General features: G+C 46.1%; 1 protein-coding gene across 1 annotated transcript in view; it reads left to right on the top strand.

Annotated features, from left to right (window-relative positions):
- Positions 1-21,311, top strand: part of MANSC1 (MANSC domain containing 1) — a 126,498-nt gene that overhangs the window by 58,751 nt on the left and 46,436 nt on the right. Inside the window, exon 3 of the mRNA XM_078673501.1 lies at positions 20,608-20,748. Coding sequence (XP_078529627.1) covers positions 20,608-20,748 — 141 coding nt within the window. The remainder of the gene's footprint in view (positions 1-20,607; positions 20,749-21,311) is intronic.

Genomic DNA, 21,311 nt, shown 5'->3' with positions numbered 1-21,311 from the left:
TACACCTGATGCGGCTTCGATGTTGAGAAATCCTCAGCTTGACCTTCTGCTTAGTTTGGCCCACGTATATCATGTTGCAGGGGCAGAAGATGGCATATACAATGTTCTGACTGTTACAGTTGGTAAATGTTTTAAGTGCATTTTTTACATTGTTATACACAAATTCCTTGCCATCAATTGAAAACTCACAGACAACACATGAGCCACAGCGGGCATGCCCACGAAGTGGGGGTAATTGCCAGTGATCGTGAAGGGTTACATTTCTGGTAGAGGGTAGTGCTGCCCTCACCAATTGGTCCTTTAGATTTTTGTTCTTCTTAAAGGCAAACATGGGAGTATCCCAATTCAATACCCCCGAATTTAGAATGTGCCAGTTCTTTTTAACACATTGTCTAACCCGGCTGGGAACTGGGGAGTAGGTAGTAACACATACCAATTTTTCAGTTGATTGTTTAGGTTTAGGTTCAAGGAGGGTTTCGCGTGGGCAGTACCAAGCTCTCTTCATAGAGTTCTTAATTAAGCGCCGTGGGTACCCTCTGCACTGGAGTTTACCCGAAAGTATATTAGCCTCATAAAAATAGTCTTCCTTTTTATAGCAATTTCTTCTCAGCCTTAAGAACTGGGAATATGGCAGACTGTCCCTCAGAGCCCTGGGGTGACAGCTGTCATAACGTAGCAACGTGTTTCTTTCCGTGGGTTTGCGGAAAAGGGAGGTGTATAGGATGCCCTCATGATGTTGAATCTTTAAATCAAGAAAGGAGATATTACTACGGTTGTGAGTAAGCGTGAAGGTAAGGCCATTGCAATTTTGGTTAAGCCAGTGCAGGAAACCATCAAGTTCAGGGATAGTTCCGCCCCAGATTAAGAAAATGTCGTCTATATATCTCTTCCAATTTTTTATTCCCTGGTGAAAGGGGTTTGTTGGGGACAAGATAGTGCTTGTCTCCAACCAGTCCATGTACAGAATTGCTAGGGTGGGGGCAAAGACAGCCCCCATAGATGTACCCCGCACCTGTTGGTAGTACTGTGAATCGTACATAAAGAAATTCTGGGTGAGACAGATTTCTAAGAGTTGAATAATGAATATAGTAGGAACTCTGTGGGGGCTAGGATGGGTGTTAAGAATGCTCTCCATCACCAACAGTGAATCCCTCTGGGGTATGTTTGTGTACAAAGACTCGACGTCTAATGTACAGAGGGTCTCAGTTTCAGGGTCAAAGGCATGGTTTTCTATGATGTTTATCATATGTATACTATCTCTTATATAGCACTGGGTTGTTGGTACAAAGTCCTTTAGAAAATGGTTGACATAAAGGCCCAGTGGCTCTAAAACTGAGCAGCAGCCAGAAACAATAGGTCTGCCTGGGGGTTTGTCCAATCTTTTGTGGATTTTGGGTAACGTGTAGATAACTGGTATTCTGGGATTGGAGGTGTTGAGGAAGTTATATTCATGCTGGCTAAGGATGCCTTTAGACATTGCGTCTGTTGTAACATCCCTGATCAGAGTCTGCAGTTCCTTTGTAGGATTACAAGGTAACCTACAATAATGATCGGTGTTGGAAACCTGACGTGCAAGTTCTCCTTTGTAGTTTTCAATATCCTGTAGGACAATCCCCCCGCCCTTGTCTGCAGGTTTAATTATTAGCTGATTGTTGTTTTTCAAGGTGGAGATGGCATTCTTCTCTTCAATTGGAATGTTATAGGGTATGAAGAGATGAGATTTTTCTAACTCTGAAATTTCTTTAAGGATAACCTTTTCAAATGTGACAATCTCTCTCGGTATCATACTAGCTGCTGGAGAGAAGGTGGAGGGTGGTCTGAAAGGTGTAACAGTAATTTTAGGTTCAGATGGGTTGAGTTCAAAGTAAGCGCGTAATCTTAACTTACGAAAGAAGGCCATCAATTCAGATTGTAAGTCCAAGAAATTTGGGTATTTAGCAGGGACAAATGATAGTCCTCTTTGGAGGAGTGATGACTCATGGTCAGTAAGTAAGTGGTTGGAGATGTTAAAAATCGGTATGAGGTTGAGGGCACAATCAGGAGTTACCATTGGTAAAATTTGTGCCTCGTCTGGCGTTCCCCAGGAGGATTGTGCCATCTCTGTTGTTGTTTTACCCTGCCTTTCTTTTGGGGTTCTGAATTGCCTCTGGATAAAAAATGAGAGGGATTGCGTTGCTGGCCACTTCCTCCTTCTCCCGGGTCCGAACTGTCAGACGAATCAGCTGACGAGTCCGTAAAACCAACCACTGTGTTCCTTTTATTAAAACGGCCCCAAGGTCTTGGGGTCTGCTGGTGTGGGTTAAAGTTACGATTAAGGTAAAAATCTTTCTGTAGATATGGATAGGTACGCTCCAAGGAAAAGAATTTTATGTCCTTCTTTACCTTATTTGATTTTTTATTCTGTTCTATCCGGTGAAACTCTGCAACGGTTTTGTCAATTTTCTCTAGCAAGGATTTAGAAAAATATAAGAAAAAACATGCACGGCTAGAGTTAATGATGCTTATGCTGACACAGTATCTTAAATCCAATACCATCCCCCTTGGTCTGCAAGTGAGAAATATTCCGGGTGTTTTCACTGACAACCCCAAGTATATAACAGGTTTTAGCGGGATTGGGACTACCTGCTCCCGCCACTGGTTGGTACTTGGGATTGACACTGCAATCGAGGAATTGAAAAAACTTGACGAAATTATTAAGGATCTGGAGAAACAAATTGTAGATGACAAAACCATTGTTGATACAAAGTCCTTGCTAGAGAAAATTGACAAAACCGTTGCAGAGTTTCACCGGATAGAACAGAATAAAAAATCAAATAAGGTAAAGAAGGACATAAAATTCTTTTCCTTGGAGCGTACCTATCCATATCTACAGAAAGATTTTTACCTTAATCGTAACTTTAACCCACACCAGCAGACCCCAAGACCTTGGGGCCGTTTTAATAAAAGGAACACAGTGGTTGGTTTTACGGACTCGTCAGCTGATTCGTCTGACAGTTCGGACCCGGGAGAAGGAGGAAGTGGCCAGCAACGCAATCCCTCTCATTTTTTATCCAGAGGCAATTCAGAACCCCAAAAGAAAGGCAGGGTAAAACAACAACAGAGATGGCACAATCCTCCTGGGGAACGCCAGACGAGGCACAAATTTTACCAATGGTAACTCCTGATTGTGCCCTCAACCTCATACCGATTTTTAACATCTCCAACCACTTACTTACTGACCATGAGTCATCACTCCTCCAAAGAGGACTATCATTTGTCCCTGCTAAATACCCAAATTTCTTGGACTTACAATCTGAATTGATGGCCTTCTTTCGTAAGTTAAGATTACGCGCTTACTTTGAACTCAACCCATCTGAACCTAAAATTACTGTTACACCTTTCAGACCACCCTCCACCTTCTCTCCAGCAGCTAGTATGATACCGAGAGAGATTGTCACATTTGAAAAGGTTATCCTTAAAGAAATTTCAGAGTTAGAAAAATCTCATCTCTTCATACCCTATAACATTCCAATTGAAGAGAAGAATGCCATCTCCACCTTGAAAAACAACAATCAGCTAATAATTAAACCTGCAGACAAGGGCGGGGGGATTGTCCTACAGGATATTGAAAACTACAAAGGAGAACTTGCACGTCAGGTTTCCAACACCGATCATTATTGTAGGTTACCTTGTAATCCTACAAAGGAACTGCAGACTCTGATCAGGGATGTTACAACAGACGCAATGTCTAAAGGCATCCTTAGCCAGCATGAATATAACTTCCTCAACACCTCCAATCCCAGAATACCAGTTATCTACACGTTACCCAAAATCCACAAAAGATTGGACAAACCCCCAGGCAGACCTATTGTTTCTGGCTGCTGCTCAGTTTTAGAGCCACTGGGCCTTTATGTCAACCATTTTCTAAAGGACTTTGTACCAACAACCCAGTGCTATATAAGAGATAGTATACATATGATAAACCTCATAGAAAACCATGCCTTTGACCCTGAAACTGAGACCCTCTGTACATTAGACGTCGAGTCTTTGTACACAAACATACCCCAGAGGGATTCACTGTTGGTGATGGAGAGCATTCTTAACACCCATCCTAGCCCCCACAGAGTTCCTACTATATTCATTATTCAACTCTTAGAAATCTGTCTCACCCAGAATTTCTTTATGTACGATTCACAGTACTACCAACAGGTGCGGGGTACATCTATGGGGGCTGTCTTTGCCCCCACCCTAGCAATTCTGTACATGGACTGGTTGGAGACAAGCACTATCTTGTCCCCAACAAACCCCTTTCACCAGGGAATAAAAAATTGGAAGAGATATATAGACGACATTTTCTTAATCTGGGGCGGAACTATCCCTGAACTTGATGGTTTCCTGCACTGGCTTAACCAAAATTGCAATGGCCTTACCTTCACGCTTACTCACAACCGTAGTAATATCTCCTTTCTTGATTTAAAGATTCAACATCATGAGGGCATCCTATACACCTCCCTTTTCCGCAAACCCACGGAAAGAAACACGTTGCTACGTTATGACAGCTGTCACCCCAGGGCTCTGAGGGACAGTCTGCCATATTCCCAGTTCTTAAGGCTGAGAAGAAATTGCTATAAAAAGGAAGACTATTTTTATGAGGCTAATATACTTTCGGGTAAACTCCAGTGCAGAGGGTACCCACGGCGCTTAATTAAGAACTCTATGAAGAGAGCTTGGTACTGCCCACGCGAAACCCTCCTTGAACCTAAACCTAAACAATCAACTGAAAAATTGGTATGTGTTACTACCTACTCCCCAGTTCCCAGCCGGGTTAGACAATGTGTTAAAAAGAACTGGCACATTCTAAATTCGGGGGTATTGAATTGGGATACTCCCATGTTTGCCTTTAAGAAGAACAAAAATCTAAAGGACCAATTGGTGAGGGCAGCACTACCCTCTACCAGAAATGTAACCCTTCACGATCACTGGCAATTACCCCCACTTCGTGGGCATGCCCGCTGTGGCTCATGTGTTGTCTGTGAGTTTTCAATTGATGGCAAGGAATTTGTGTATAACAATGTAAAAAATGCACTTAAAACATTTACCAACTGTAACAGTCAGAACATTGTATATGCCATCTTCTGCCCCTGCAACATGATATACGTGGGCCAAACTAAGCAGAAGGTCAAGCTGAGGATTTCTCAACATCGAAGCCTCATCAGGTGTAAAACACCCAACGCCCCCTTGGTTGAGCATTTCTTGGAGAAAGGACACTCAGAGAATGATATCCGCTGGACTGTGATCTCACAGATCATCATCTCACCCAGGGGTGGTGATCTCACACGCCTCCTGAACAGGGAGGAACTTAAATGGAATTTGAAGACTGACAGTCTTAACTCTGGGCTTAATCTTCAAGATGAATGGACTGCCCTCATTTGATACTTGGAGCTGGCTGGAGTCAAACCTATTTTCCTATCTTTCTGTAGTAAATACCAGGCTTTTTCTGTTGTAAATATGTATCTTAATTGCAGTACCTGTGTGCTTTCTCTTTTAGCATGTCAATTATCAAGAACTTGGTGCTGTCTCTAGTTCTATTCGTATTCCACTGTAAATATGCCATTTAACTGCACTAATCACAGGCCTTCTTTTTTTATCACGTCATTTTCCTTCACGTCATCACCTGTACCCCTCACACCCACTGTCCTAAGATGGCGCGTATGGGAGTCCGTCATCGATTTTTATGCCCCACTCTGGGACCAATCAGAAGCTTACATATTGCTTGCAGGAGCATTCCGCTCTGAGCACGCCAGGAAGTGGTTATCCAGACCGACTGAACCGGTAAGCAGTTTACCTTATCCGCCCTAATTGTGGTTACCACCGTCCATGACACAGTTTGGTAACCCGTTCCCCTTCCACTAGGTACCCTGGCAGCCGACGGACTTCACTCTATTCCGCGGCTCCCGCCACCCGATTCTGGTAAGAGAGACACTCCCTTCCCGGAGTCTCCCGCGCACTGGCATTTATTGTTACGCTACTGTTCACTAATTCCTCCGCTTTTTCAGGGTGAACGTGTGCCATCAAGCTACCGGAGGAGCAAGCCTCTATACCTTGAGGTGCCCCGGTGAGCATTGGTCCCATTCTGACTCCCGCCGCCCACTCCGTAAATCCTTTTACCATCACGTATCTCTGTTCAGATAGCACCTGCTCTCCTGTTACCAGTCGCTACTCCCTTACTGCGTGATATTCTCCATTCAGTCCTCGCGGGTTCTGTGACACGACGGGATAGATTGTTTTATCGACTTCACTGGACACCTTCACCATTGTGTTTACTGTACTTCCGCCAGCTTTTTTGACTTCACTGGACACTTTCACTATCGTGTTTATTGTACTTCCGCCCTGATCACGGTCTTGACCTTATGAATTCTCATGCACTGAGCACCATAGTTCATGTGCCTTGTCTGACTGGTACTGCGCCACTCACTGGTCTTACTTAAGTCACTGGTTCCTCACAATGTTTTTTATCCTACTACGTTGTTCATGTACTTAATGTAAATATTTCCTTTTCCCCCTTTAGGCATTTAGAGGCTTAAATAACCCTAAGGCTTTTCATTGTAACTGTCCTGATGATGGTCCCTGAGATTTAGTAGGGGTCCGAAACGCCATCGACTTTAAAATGCACTGGAACCTAATTGTGATTACTACTTAATGTCAAGTGCATGAATGTAATACTCTGGACAATTGTACTGTTGATAGAGTAATGTGTTTTCGCCTTACAAAGCCCTTCTTTGCTGTCTACATCAACCCCTTGTACCTGCTCTGTTAGTACTGGACACAGGCTTGTGGTCCACACGGGTTGATTGTTGGAAGGTATCTTTATGTGATCTGAATACATAAATTCTGAGTAAAATCTCTGAAAGACCACTGTCCGGCTGGACATGCCTTTCTAAAAATATAGATTGACTCTGTCTATATTTTATTTTTGTGTTGAAATTCCTCAATGTTGGGGACCGATGTTGTGTAAAAAGTCTGTTCCTGACAGAGACATGGACCACTGCTGAGTCGGTGGTGGAAATAGGGCTTGCCTGTCCCAAAGGATATAAAATCCTTCACAAGCCAAGAACTTTAGGCAGAGGGGGAGGAGTGGGAGTAATTTTCAAGGAGGAGCTGAACTTTACGCCCCTACTGATAGATGAAGTGGAGGGGATAGAAATTATGGGCTTTTCATTGCAGGCACTCGGGGGCAGTTTACTTACAGGACTGCTATGCTATAGGCCTCCAGGCAGCACCACGCAATATCAAAATGTTCTAGACACTATCACCAATCTAACCTTGACGCATACTAGTATGATCATACTGGGAGACTTCAATCTCAGGGAAGATGGGAACCTCAGCAGCCACTTGAGAGATCTGAGACACACATGTGCTAACCTTAATCTCTCACAGCTAGTGGAACAGCCCACTCATCAAGGGGGGCACATTCTTGACTTATTGTTTTCCAATCAAGCTACCTCCAAGATATTAAACATATTACCCCAGTCCTGGACTGACCACTATTTCATTCAGTTTGAGGTCAGGCGGCCCTGTTTAAAGATCAAAACTAGCCAGCAGAATACCTATAGGAGAGGCAGGTAATGGGCAAAATTAGATAAGATTGGACCCCTTTTACCTGTCAAAGAGGATAACTACTTCTCACCTATGGCGACGGCTGAGGAAAACTATCATATTTACACCAGCTATATAACAGACATTCTAGATCAGACAATCCCAATAAAGAAGTTAAAAACAGGAATAAAATCATGGCCCCCTGGTATAATGAAAACCTGAAACAGTTGTGTGCACTCCGCAAGAAGGCGGAAAGGAAATGGAGAAAGGGATATACTGAGGAAGATCACAAAAAGATCTGAGATCAGTGCAATTGAAATACAAAGAACTTATTCTTAAAACTAAGGCTGAATTCTATGCTACTTCTATCATACATGCGCCGAATGGAGCAAAAGCCCTTTTTAAAATCATTAAGGACCTTTCTTCCCCCACCTGCCTAAACAACAAGGTGGCAGCATCACAAAAATTATGTGAGGACATTGCTGTCTACTTCCAGGCCAAAATTGTTAACACACTCAATCCTAATAAAGAGCGCCTAGATCAGTGTTTCCCAAACTGTGGTCCGCGGACACCCAGGGGTCCGTGACACATTCCCAGGGGGTCCGTAGGCAACAGTTTTAAAAGCACAGAAACATTTCATGTATAATTTCCAGCAACAATAAAAGTGTCAAGAGAATGCCAGTGATTAATGTACCTGCTGGAGAGCGAGGAGAGTTTTGTTCAGTGGCAGCTTTGATTTAACTAATGTAGCACAAAGGGTTAATGTGCCTACTGCAAAGAACGTGTAACATGCATCTTAAAAAGCAGCATTTTATGTGCCTAGGTTTGTGGTTACTGCTTTTTTCACAGAGATTCCTTTATTTCTGTGCACTTCAAAAGTGACAATCGTAATCTAGTAGAGGAACCTATAAACTGTCATCAAAGAGCTGCTTGCAAACTTCATGGTACCAGTTAGTAACTTATATTTTGGCCCAGTTATTCATTATCCTGATGCTGCTAAAAAGATATATTTGGGTGGAAATACATTTTTAATGTTAAAGTCAATGCTAGCCACTGTGTTATGCTCTGAATCCTAAGTTTGTGCTTTTCCAGACCAAGCACTCTTTAAACATTTTATACACACACTGATTTACATGTATGATTCAATGTCTCTATATGTGTGTGATGTAAAGTGCTCCGGCATCCTACAATGGTATGAGAGATGCTACAAAACAAATGAAATACATGTGACAGAGGGGCTATTACTTCAATATAAAATACTACGGGCTAGATGTACGATCTGTTTTCATATGCGCGAATGGGTTCGCGAACCCGTTTGCGCATGCAAAAACCTATTGGGCCATGTACATAGCCTATTTCGCGAGTCGCAATTTGTTGCGACTCTCTAAATAGGTTTTGCAACTTGCTATTTGGAAGGGGCATTCCCTTCCAAATAGCGAGTCTCAAAACCATGTACAAATGTTTTGCTGTCGCAAAACAGTCACAATTACCACCTACTTCAAGTAGATGGTAATGCATTCGCAAATGGGAAGGGGTCCCCAGGGGTTCCCTTCCCCTTTGCAAATGCATGCAAAAATATTTTTAAGGTCAGGCAGTGGTCCCAGGGACCTCTGCCCGCCCTTAGAAAATGAAACGAAAACGTTTCATTTTCTTTTTTTTTAAAATGCATGGTAAGCAGGCTGCATTATTTTTTTTTAAGACTGCTTTATTTAAAAGCCGTCCGAGACATGGTGGCCTGCAGAGCGCAGCAGGCCACCATCGCTGGGAGGGTTGGCATTCCCAATGGGCTCGCAAATTGCGAGAGGCTCATTAATATTAATGAACCTCGCAATTTGCGACCCCATTGGGAATCCCAAACAGTGTTAAACTGTTGTATATTTCATTTAGCGACTCGCAATTTGCCACTCTCAATGTGTCGCCAATTGCGAGGCGCTAAATGAAATGGTCGTACATTTGGCCCCAAAATCCTTAGTACTTTGAGTATTTGTTTTGTGTGCACACCTGTGTATTTTTTTCGAATTACTGTTTTAATGTTTGAAATTTAACTCCTACAAATTGCTTGGGGGTCCCCGGCTTCCAGTGGTGACTCAATGGGGGTCCTCAGGAGTCAAAAGTTTGGGAACCACTGGCCTAGATGATTTAGAACAATCGATGAATGAAGATCTTCCCCAGCCAATGGTTCTGGATAACTTTCCGGTCCTCACTGATGACAGTTTCAACAGCTTGGCGCACAGTGTAACTTCGGGTTCCCCTCTTGATCCCCTCCCTCATAAAGCCTGGAAGACATTTGGCAAAGAAACCTTTCCTTGGCTGAGACAGATCTGTAATCAATCGCTAGTGGAAGGAACTGTCCTGGAAAGCTGGAAACAGGCGGTGGTGACCCCGTTGATCAAAAAGCCCACCCTAGACCCGTCAACCCCGGCAAGTTTCAGGCCAATCTCTCTCCTGCCTTACCCGGTCAAAATCCTGGAGAAAGCAGTCAGCAGGACACTGTTGTGCTTTCTGGAGGAAAACCTCCTGCTTGATAGAGATCAATTTGGTTTTCGGCCAGGCCACGGGACTGAGACGGCGCTTGTCACCATGATGGACAATCTGCGCATGCGAGCCGACAACGGGAATGCTACTGTTCTAGTGCTTCTCGATATGTCTGCAGCATTCGATACGGTGAATCATGCCACCTTAGTGGAGAGACTCAAGAGGCTAGGGGTGAAGGGACAAGCACTGCAATGGCTCCAGTCCTATCTGGTAGGAAGACAGCAGGTAGTGACCTTAGAACCATTCTCCTCCAGCAAATCTCCGGTAATACATGGGGTGCCGCAGGGCTCCGCGATCAGTCCCATTCTCTTTAATGTATATTTGCAGCCCCTGCTCCCTATTATTAAGTCCTTTGGAGTTAACCTAGTCAACTATGCTGATGATACTTAGCTGGCGTTCTCCTTAGAAGGTGAACATGCGATCTCCCTGGACACATTCCAGCAGTGCATGCATCGCACGGCTGGCTGGCTCAGGAGAAACTCCCTTCAATTTAACAGCGGGAAGACTGAAATGTTGTACTGCTCCTCTGCTAGGATGCCCAAACCCTTACCTTGTGAATTTAAACTCACTCCTGAGGAGGAGGAGCCAATAGCACCGGCTAATAAGGTACGCAATCTGGGGCTTTTGATCGACGATAACCTTCAGATGGAGTCTCATGCAAATAAGATTGCTAATGTATGCTTCTTCTTAATACGCATTTTACGAAAAATACTTCAGTTATTACCAACTGAGTCACGCCCATTGGTGGTAAGAAGTACAGTGTTAAGCAGGCCGGACTACTGCAATTCTCTGTACTTGGGTGCCCCTACATCATTCAGGGATTGCAGAGAGTACAGTACGCAGCAGCAAAATGAGCACTCAACAGGCCGCGAAGCTCATCCACCACCTTGGCTCTGAGAGAGCTACATTGGCTGCCCATTAAGGAAAGGATTCATTTTCATTTTAAATCCCTCTGCCTGGTCTTCAGAGCAGTGCATGAGCTGGGCCCAATCCCTTTGCAGAAAAAGTTTTTGTGGTACCAACCCAAGAGGCAACTCCGCTCGTCCAGTGCCGGTCTATTGACGGTCCCCAGATTCAAACGTGCCAGGTCGGGAGGGAGCAACATATACATAGTGGGGTAGCCCACCATCATTTATAGAACTAAATTTCCCAGTCCTCATAATCCGTCGCGTGCACACTGGTGACGTGCTCAGCCCGTAATTTATATGAACATCATCGTCATGGAACACCTTCACGCTCCAACCCGTGGCACAGCATTGTTCAATTGCATATGCAGCCATTTATAAACTTCTTTACTCTATCGTTATTTTATTCTTGCTTATATTCCTTTATTTTTCACATTCATCACTCATTCCATCCTCATGCCAAGAATCGCAATTTTCCAAGTTTCTCATTTGAGTGTAGGGCCATCCGAACCTCTTAACACAAACACGTACTGAAGCCAAAATCCATTAAAAAGCAATTTTATTTTGTCCCAATGCATTTCAGGCCTCTTGGGCCTTTCTTCAGGGGTAACTGAAAGTACAAAATACATCCATTAAACTCACCATCCGCCAAAGATAAACCATAATATCATGTGCATCACTATTATTATCGTAGTTAACATTGTTAGAGTAACTCTCAAAAAGCTACAGGCAAATTACACATGGAATTTCTCTTCCGCTTAAACAATAGTTGACACGTTGCTGCCTCCGTGAATTGTTCGCCATGCGCTTGTAGAAACCAACTGTCACTATCTTTGTACTCAGCACTCCTACCATAAATCTAAACTTTCCACTGGTTCCCGTTTCAAAGCACTCTAAGGCATTCACCGGCTTACCTGCTATCAACAAAAGTACACGCTCCCTCCCGCTTAGAGCAAAGTAATCTCTCTTTCCGCCACATGCTTTTAAACGTGGCTTTTCACTCCTCCCTCCGTAAATTCCCCACTAAAAGCGACACCGTTGCCACCTGTGACATACCGAGCCTCCCTCATTCACATTGGGTTACTCAAACTCCCTTAATAAGCAAATTCCTCGTTATTTTTTAATGTCTAAATAAAGTCACTTTTTACAGTCCATTTTAAGTATATTGCTGTATGAATTAAATCATGGGATTCTACACAAAGTCAAGTCTATATTTTAATAAATAACATCAAAGCTTTGTTATTAATCCTATCATCCCTAGTTCTCATCTTAAAGCCTTATTAGACACCCTTTTTCCTTATTGCCGAAAATGTTTTTAAGAAGAGGGCTTCTAGGTCCTACCTGTTAGGCCTGTCTTTGGCTAAGACCTCTTGATTTGACTAAAATTGTATCAATATTACAGATACTTATATGGGCTTTCAGACAGGCCACAGGAGCTATTGGTCTGTTGTGTCCTTAACGGTTTGCCTCCACCTACCACAGCATTCAGCCTCAACAATTGGTCATTGCACTTCCACCACTGCCTCTCATCACTGTGAGTAATGACATTTTATTGCACATGCGTACATATGCCTAAAAAGTGGGTTTCTTAGGTGTCAGGGTTCGTAGATCATTCGCTGCTTTCATTTTTGCTTTCATAGTATGTTTCCTTTATTTTCATGGCAAGTAATTTGTTACTTACTTGTTTTTGCTATCATATCCACGTCATATTTAGAAGGTGGCATTTCTACTTTTTTTAATTAGTTTTACACTTGTATGGTCTATTGCAAATGTTTGCAAAAATGTAGGCTTGATAAGACCAGGCCTATTGGCTTTGTCAGTGGCAAAAGCAGACAGTCCTGGTCATGTAACGAACTGATTAGGGCCTTTTACTTGCTTCATATGCTTTTCAGAAGGAGCCCACCAATCTTCTCCTCGTGCTAACCAAGAAAATCATTAAACCGTTGCAATGAGGGAGACCTAGGAATATTTTATATTTTTGTTCCATTTGAGAGCGGCCCTTTTGTAAGTACAGATTGTATAAAATCTTCAAATATAATTTTATAAAAATCATTATTTTGACCTTTGAAATCTGACTGCGTAAAATGTTCAGTTTGGACTCTTAGTAGCCGCTCACAAGAGAGAGACTCCCCTGCAGACCTGCTTGCCTTCATTCCAGCACCATTTTGGGGATTATTTAAGAGCCTCCTATCTGATCTTGGTAGTACACATCTCCAAGCATCTGAGAGGATCAATCAATCAATCAATCATAACATTTGTATAGCGCACTACTCACCCGGAAGGGTCTCAAGGCGCTAGGGGGAAGGGGTCCGCTACTGCTCGAACAGCCAGGTCTTGAGTTGTCTCCTGAAGGCGAGGTGGTCCTGGGTCAGCCGAATGTGGATGGGGAGGGAGTTCCATGTCTTGGCCGCCAGGTAGGAAAAGGATCTGCCTCCGGCGGTGGCTCTTCGGATGCGTGGTATGGCGGCGAGGCTAGTGGACCGTAGCTGGCGGGTGGGCGTGTAGAAGGTCAGGCGGTCGTTGAGGTACTTGGGGCCGAGGTCGTGGAGAGACTTGTGTGCGTGGGTGAGGAGCCTGAACGTGATCCTCTTGTTGACGGGGAGCCAGTGCAGGTCCCTCAGGTGGCCGGAGACGTGGCTGCGTCGGGGGATGTCCAGGATGAGTCGGGCGGAGGCGTTCTGGATGCGTTGGAGTTTCTTCTGTAGCTTGGCTGTGGTACCGGCGTAGAGGGTGTTTACGTAGTCAAGTCGGCTGGTGACAAGGGCCTGGGTGACCGTCTTCCTGGTTTCGGTCGGGATCCATCGGAAGATTTTGCGAAGCATGCGAAGGGTGTGAAAGCAAGATGAGGAGACGGCGTTGACTTGTCTGGTCATCGAGAGGGAGGAGTCCAGGATGAAGCCCAAGTTGCGTGCGTGGTCTGTTGGCTTGGGAGCGGTGCCCAGGGCTGGGGGCCACCAGGAGTCGTCCCAGGCGGCGGGCGATGGTCCCAGAATGAGGACTTCCGTCTTGTCTGAGTTCAGTTTCAGGCCGCTGTTCTTCATCCACTCGGCGACGTCTTTCATCCCTTCGTGTAGGCTGGTTCTGGCGGTGTCGTGGTCTCTGGTGAGGGAGAGGATCAGCTGGGTGTCGTCGGCGTAGGAGATGATGTTGAGGTCGTGTTGGCGTGCGATGGCAGTAAGAGGTCTCATGTAGACGTTGAAGAGGGTGGGGCTGAGTGATGAGCCTTGCGGGACGCCGCAGATGACTTAGGTGGCCTCGGATCGAAACGGGGGGAGGCGGACTCTCTGTGCTCTTCCGGCGAGGAACGAGATGACCCACTCCAGTGCCTTCTCTTGGATGCCGGTGTTGCTGAGGCGTTGGACTAGTGTGCGGTGGCAGACAGAGTCGAACGCTGCAGAGAGGTCCAGGAGGATGAGTGCCGCTGTTTCCCCGTTGTCGAGCAGGGTTTGGATGTCGTCGGTGGCTGCGATGAGGGCGGTCTCGGTGCTGTGGTTGGCTCTGAAACCGGACTGCGAGGGGTCGAGGGATCCGTTCGTCTCGAGGAAGGCGGCAAGCTGTCTGTTGACGATCTTCTCGATGACTTTGGCAGGGAAAGGGAGGAGCGAGATGGGGCGGATGTTTTTGAGGTCGGTGGGGTCCGCTGTTGGTTTCTTCAGTAGGGCGCTGAGCTCGGCATGCTTCCAGCTCTCCGGGAAGGTGGCGGTGTTGAAGGAGGTGTTGATGACGTCTCGGAGTTGGGGTGCGATGATGGAGTCGGCCTTGTTGAAGACGTGGTGGGGACAGGGGTCGGTTGGAGATCCGGAGTGGATGGTGTTCATCGTGCGGGCTGCGTCTTCGGTGGTCACTGTGGTCCAGGTGCGGAGGGTGGCGGTGGGGTGCGTTTGTTCGACGGTTGGGTGCGTGGATGGTGTGTCGAATCTGTTGTGGATGTCGGCGATCTTGCGGTGGAAGAACGATGCGAGAGAGTCGCAGAGATCTTGTGAAGGGGCGATGTCGTTGTTGCCGGTGCTGGGGTTGGAGAACTCCTTGACGATGCTCAAGAGTTCCTTGCTGTCGTGGGCGTTGTTGTCCAGTCGCTCCTTCAGTGATTTCTTCTTGGTGGTGCGGATGAGCTGCTGGTGCTTGCGGGTGGCGCGTTTGAGGACGGTCATGTTGTCAGTGGTCTGGTCGAGGAGCCAGGCTTTCTTGAGGGTGCGGAGGTCTTCTTGGAGTCCTTGAGTTCGTCGGTGAACCAGGGGGCCCTCTTGCTTCTGGGTCTGCTGGGAGGGTTCTTCAGTGGTGCAAGGTCGTCGGCGCAGGTGGTCAGCCACTGCGTGAAGTTGCGGGCTGCTTCGTTGGGGTCCGTTGTGCTGACAGGTGGGTTCTGGCTGAGGGAGGTGGTGAGCTGGTCGGCGGTGATCTTGCTCCAGCTCCTGTGAGGAACCTGTTGCGGGTGGTGGTGGGTTGTGGTTTTTCTGAAGCTGAAGTGGACGCAGCTGTGGTCGGGCCAGTGGAGTCCGGTGGAGTGGCTGAAGGTGATGTGCTTGCTGGATGAGAAGACTGGGTCAAGCGTGTGGCCGGCGTAGAGGGTGGGGGTGTTCACCAGTTGCTCGAGTCCAAGGTTGGCGAGGTTGTCCAGCAGGGCGGCGGTGTTGCGGTCCTTGTTGTTCTCCAGGTGGAAGTTGAGGTCCCCTAGGAGGATGTAGTCAGCGGAGGGAGGGCGTGCGGGCTGATTAAGTCTGTGATGTCTTCGCTGAATTGTGTGCGTTGTCCCGGGGGTCTGTAGATGAGGGTGCCTCTGAGGGTGCCTCTGATGGTCGTCTTTGGGTCGGTGTGAATCTGGAAGTGGAGGTGCTCGGCGGCGGCGAAGGTGTCGTTGGAGTCGGTCGTGATGCGGATGGTGTTCTTGTGGATGATGGCGATGCCTCCTCCGGTCTGGTTGACGCGGTCCTTCCTGATGATCTTGTACCCGTCCGGGATGGCGATGGCGATGTCGGGGGCTGAGGAGGCGTTCATCCAGGTTTCCGTGAGGAAGGCGATGTCTGGTGATGTTGTGTCGAGGAGGTTCCTGAGTTCCACGGCGTGTCTGTGGACGGAGCGGGTGTTGAGTAGGATGCACTTCAGGTGGTTGCTGCTGGTGCTTGGCTTGGCGGGTGCGGTGCGGGTTCAGAGGCAGCTGAACTTGCAGGTTCTGCAGGTGAAGAGTGCGTTTCGGGGTGGCCCGGCAGCAGGTGGGGTTCCGGCCGGCATTGAGTGCGTTGAGGGCAGCGGCGTTGTAGGTCTGTCGGGTCGTCTTGCGTCGGTGGGGGCCAGTGGTCTGAAGCACAAACGATAAATGTTCAAAGGCGGCTTCCGTACAAGCCCTTTTGTTTCTGAAGAGCTGGTTTGACTACTTGGGCGAGAGCTGTAGGGGTGGTCGGTGTAGGCTGTACATACCGATCGATTTTCCAGACTCCCTGTTTCTGTAATGTAGTAGTGAAGCGCAGCAGGCTCGAATCCCAGGCTGCTCTGTTCCTAAACCCAATTGCTCCGGAGGGATGGTACTGAACTCCTGGGCCCGCTCTTGTAGGTATTTGATTCTAAATGTATAAACATTTTCTATATATTCCATGAACTTTAGTGTTTTTGTACAGTTGCCTCTGTTCACTGTAGCAATTATTGCAGCGAACTCTTCTGCGGATGCAGGTCAGTTTTCAGCACACGTCGATACCCAAGTGGGGAGTAGGGTGGGGGGCAGCCTGTTGAATTGGCATGGGCAAGGAGTTGCACTGCTGGGGTACAAGCCAGGAAGAGCTTCTGCTTCCCCCACTGATATACCTGGATTTTGGGTTGAGGATTGCAGACCAGCCGGTACACCTGAGGATCTTTTTGTGTAAATAGAAGGGAGCATAATTTATTCTCGAATGTTGAATTGTAAGTCTTAAATAAATCTTGCCTTTGTAATGCTGTGAGAAACCAGAACTTGGGTGGTATCAAAGAACATTGCTTCTTCACGATGACCAACATCCCTCGGCCAGAAGGTCTAGTACGCAGGAAGACCTGATGGATGCCACCAAATCCAGTATCTACTTTGGTTGTGGTTCCTGGTGCTACTCTACGATCTTTAATCGAAGCCTATGTTGTATATATTTGCTTTGTTGAGTAGGGACTGACTGCCACATCTCTTATGATTTCATACGCATGTCTGTATCCACCAAGGTGATGACGCTACCTTCTTCAGAGCTCTTTGCTGGTTGGCTGCTCCATGAGAGAGGTGAAGTTAAAGCTGCTAGTACTGCAGCTCTCGCGCCAAATCGCTCATGAGAACACTTCTAACAAGCCCACTTGGTGGACACTTTCTTTCTTGCAAGATGCATGTTCAGAAAATAACCATTCAAGCCTTTATTTGCAGCAAGTGAACTTGAAGCTTGTTAGGTCTGGCCTAAACACAGCAATATCCTGTTTTCCCAAGAAAAAAATGTTATAAAAATATATACACATACATACAGGGACATAGGATCAACCCACTTCATCATTAGTTGTCTTGTACTGTGAGGGACGGCATTCACCAGACCATGTGCATAATCGCCTGAAAAGAAGTGCACTTTGATGGCAGGGCTGCTTGGCTGCTCGGTCACTCCTTTATTTATTTCATTTTTTACATCCTGCATACGTTTACAAAAAAAACACAAAAAATCAGTCACGCCAAGGCCGCTTTATTTTGTAGTTGAAGTGAATCTTTCCAATTGCATACTGTGAACTCTGCAAGTGTCTGCCGTTTACCTGCAGTACCTCTCCACCCCCAATTACCTCCCACAAAATATTTTTACATTCAACAGTCGGCAAAAGTGATGAACTTCAAAAAAACTTAGCAGATTAAATTCCGTTTAAATAAAAAGCAGATGAAGACTTCAGATAAAGGCTTAATAAAGTCAGCATGTACTGAAAAGTTGGTCGCCCGAGCATTCGTCTGAGAAGTCCACCCTCTCTCTCCCAATTGTGAATTTCCTGTTTTATCGGCTGTTGGAATTAAAGGGGTTCTCCTTTTATTTTGCACATTCCCAGCTGTTATGACACTTTTTCTTACATTCTTCTTTTTTTTAATACACAATTTGTGATGCATCATGGTGTCGCTAAGACCTTTTGTAAGGGACCCAACTAAAGAGTAATTAGATAACATTTCACCTTGGCAGCACCAAATATGCTAGTCGCCAGGCGGGCCCTCTTCAGTTGTTCATCGGTGTGACGCAGTTGCAGGGCACGTGCGCCTGTCGGGACAAGCCTCTTACAGGAAATGACGAGCCCGTTTGACAGTAACGTGATGGAGGCGGGTAACCTGTTTGTTTACACCTCAGCACGCCTTCGACAGTCTGGAAACTCCACATTGCTCAGGTGGTGCGGGGTGGAGTCACAGGGGGTGTCTCGCTCACGTCACCGATCGCTTTTAATGCCTTGGCTTCTATTTTTAGCAAATGTTTCATTTTTTTCTTCAGCAACCTTTTTACTGTTACCTTCCCTGTTGGCTTAATTTAAATAGATCTTTTTATTTGTGGTAGGCGCTAGTGGTGTCTTCATTTAACACGCAGGTATCACAAGAAGCATTGACAAAGGCAGTAGGTTAGGCGTTTGTATTCTGCACACAGATGCACTACAACTAGGGTTGGGTAAACTTGCCTTTTCCTCGCTGAATGCACTTAAATTATACAATATTTGGACACGAGTTACCAGCCAGAATGAAGTTTCTATTTGTAATGATCAATTTCAAAAGAGTTCGGACCATGAGCATGAGTCACTTGGAAACTGTTAATTCTTCACTGCCTTCGCTTTTTAATGTTCTCATTCCATACCCTCTGTGTCTGGCTTTCATCTCATGTGGTCGTTTGTATATGTTGCCTGGAATGTGCTACATTAAAGAAGGCGTCCGTTATATTCGCCCCACTGTTATGTCACTCCATCCACGTTTATGCATCACTCCAGGTTACAAGAACAGCATTACAATAATGAAAGATTGAAGATTGAGAGCTTTGAAATGTTCCACCAAAAGTTCTGAATTTTTGCTCTGTGCAGTAGCAAAGCTGAGATGCCTAGCTTTAATGTGCTAACGCATGCAAACTTAGGCATGCACGTCAGTACATTAAAGCCAGGCCTACTTGCTTTGTCAACGCTTGTCTGTATGTGGCAGCCCTGGCGCAAGCTTCCGCAGATGGACGCTGACTTTGGTAATAAAGTACAGCTCGTGTTCTCTCAGAGCTTCTTTTGGTTTCAAATTGCTTCTTGTGCCAACAAAAGTCTTTCCACATCTGCTTAAGTAGAAGGCAAGGTCTCTTGTGTTACTGCCTGTCTCTGCTCCTGCAATGTGATGGACAGGCGTTTACCAATGTAGGATCTCACTCATGTGGAATGTAGAAACACTGCGATAGGGCATGGACACTGCTAGTGACTTCTGGAGAAGTTCTTGAGGATAGATGGTGGAACACCAAGAGCAGGCACCCTGGTCAATCACTGCTGCCGGTTTCAGTCACAGAACCGACCTCTGGGTCTGTATGAAGGAGTCCTCGCCCTTTCTGTGGCTTCAGTAGACCACACCACAGTAAGTGTTTCAGTCGTGGCCGGCTGATCAGTTCGACTTGGTTTGTAGGTAGGAAACTGGTTACTGGTGCTTCTGTTCCAGTCTCTCCCAGCATTGACTCTGGATGGCTCCCTCTCCAAGCACTTCTGACCTTCGTTTCTCCAGTTTGTTTCTTTGACTTGTAGGCCGTGGCTGGTCCGAGTACTCCGGCTACCTTTGCTGCACCGGCACCACTTTACCATAGCAGAGGTTGCGGATTGGGCTTTGGATCCGGGCAAAGCTTCTTGCTGCTGCATCTCGAGTCCCACGTCACCCCATAACCAAGGCTTATTGCGCCAGGATACCTTTGACCAAATGTCAGCTAGTACCACTCGGGTAGAGTTCTGCTTCTTGTCAGTTTGGATGCTGTGTTATGCCCATGTCCTTCGTGCTGCTATAGTGGCCACCTCCGCATGCCCACAGCAAGCAGATAATTGGAGCTCTGAACTTTTGCTTAAAAAATATACACCACACGTCCAACTTGGGTATTCCACTGGCCATTTTCCCATTCCTAGTTCGATTAAGCTTGATTTGTCGATGATATTCATACATTTGTTGCCTTCCGCAGAGTATGACGAGTGTAATGGCCAATATATCATTGTTACTACCTGGGTCTAGTATGCTGTCTTAGTCTGTTTTAGGATGTGGAATGTATGTGCCCAGATTCCACCATTCAGTCTACTGGACAGGTCAGTAGGGAAAGGCTTGAGCTAGGACCAATATGGCTGCTGGTGGGGTGCTGCACTTACGTTTCTTACTTGGCTATATCTTCCACCATCTGCTTCTCATGATAGATATTTGATTCCTTTGACTGTGAGATTCATTGTGAGATGCTTCATTTTCTTTTTGTTTCTGTTTGTAGCATAAACTCAACAGTCCCAATTTAAGACATTACCGATGTACGTTCGGCTAGACTTTCTGTTTGTACCCATATGTCGTCCAGGTGCTGTCGGGCTTCACTTCAGTGGGAAGAAAACCATGTTGGAGTCCGTATTCGTCATTAACCTGTGTGTGTTTTTTCTTCAGAGGACTGGAATTGCACTTTTGTGATCTTCGACTCCAGAAAGACTGGGACCCATCCCAACTGCTACCTGTTTCAATGTCCCACCAATGATGCCTGCCCGACGAAACCATCTGATGGAGTTACCAGCCATCGACTCCTGCGAGGTGAGCGCTGCCCGATGTGCATGTACCCACGTAAGCTAGTGTGGCACGACTGCTAGTTGTCTACAAAGCTGCCCTTAAACAGCAGGCTTTGGGTTGTGATCTTGTTCTCAATAGATGTTGTAATAACACTTTGTTGGTCATTGCACGCTGAATGGAAGGACATTGCTTTAGGATAAGGTCACCAGATAGGTCTATATCACTGGGGACACCAATCCAGAATTACTGTTTGGTCGACTTTCTTAGAAGTGCCTTGTAAAAGGAAAGGACAGACCTGGAACTTGGAGCCTTCTAGTCTCACGACTTACGTGGAACACAGTTAGGACTAGGGTTGCCGCCTCACTCCATGTCTTTAAGACGCCATATTTCTTCAGTTCCTGAACTTTCATTCGTCAGTTTAATGTGTTAGGCGAGTTGTAGTCTTACTTTCCTTGCCTTGAAATGTAAGAATTAAATGTGGTTCTAATCAAATTAGTAGTCGTCCAACAGAGGTTCCAGAGGACAAAGTGTGGCGAGCTTTTTTTGGGGCCCGCGACTTGGAACTCAAAGTGGATTACAAGTCTTCA

This window comes from Lissotriton helveticus, chromosome 1_1 (genome assembly GCF_964261635.1).
Source record: "Lissotriton helveticus chromosome 1_1, aLisHel1.1, whole genome shotgun sequence".
Lineage (NCBI taxonomy): Eukaryota > Metazoa > Chordata > Amphibia > Caudata > Salamandridae > Lissotriton > Lissotriton helveticus.
The sequence above is the reverse complement of the archived record's forward strand: the minus strand, read 5'-3'. Positions and strand labels throughout refer to the sequence as shown.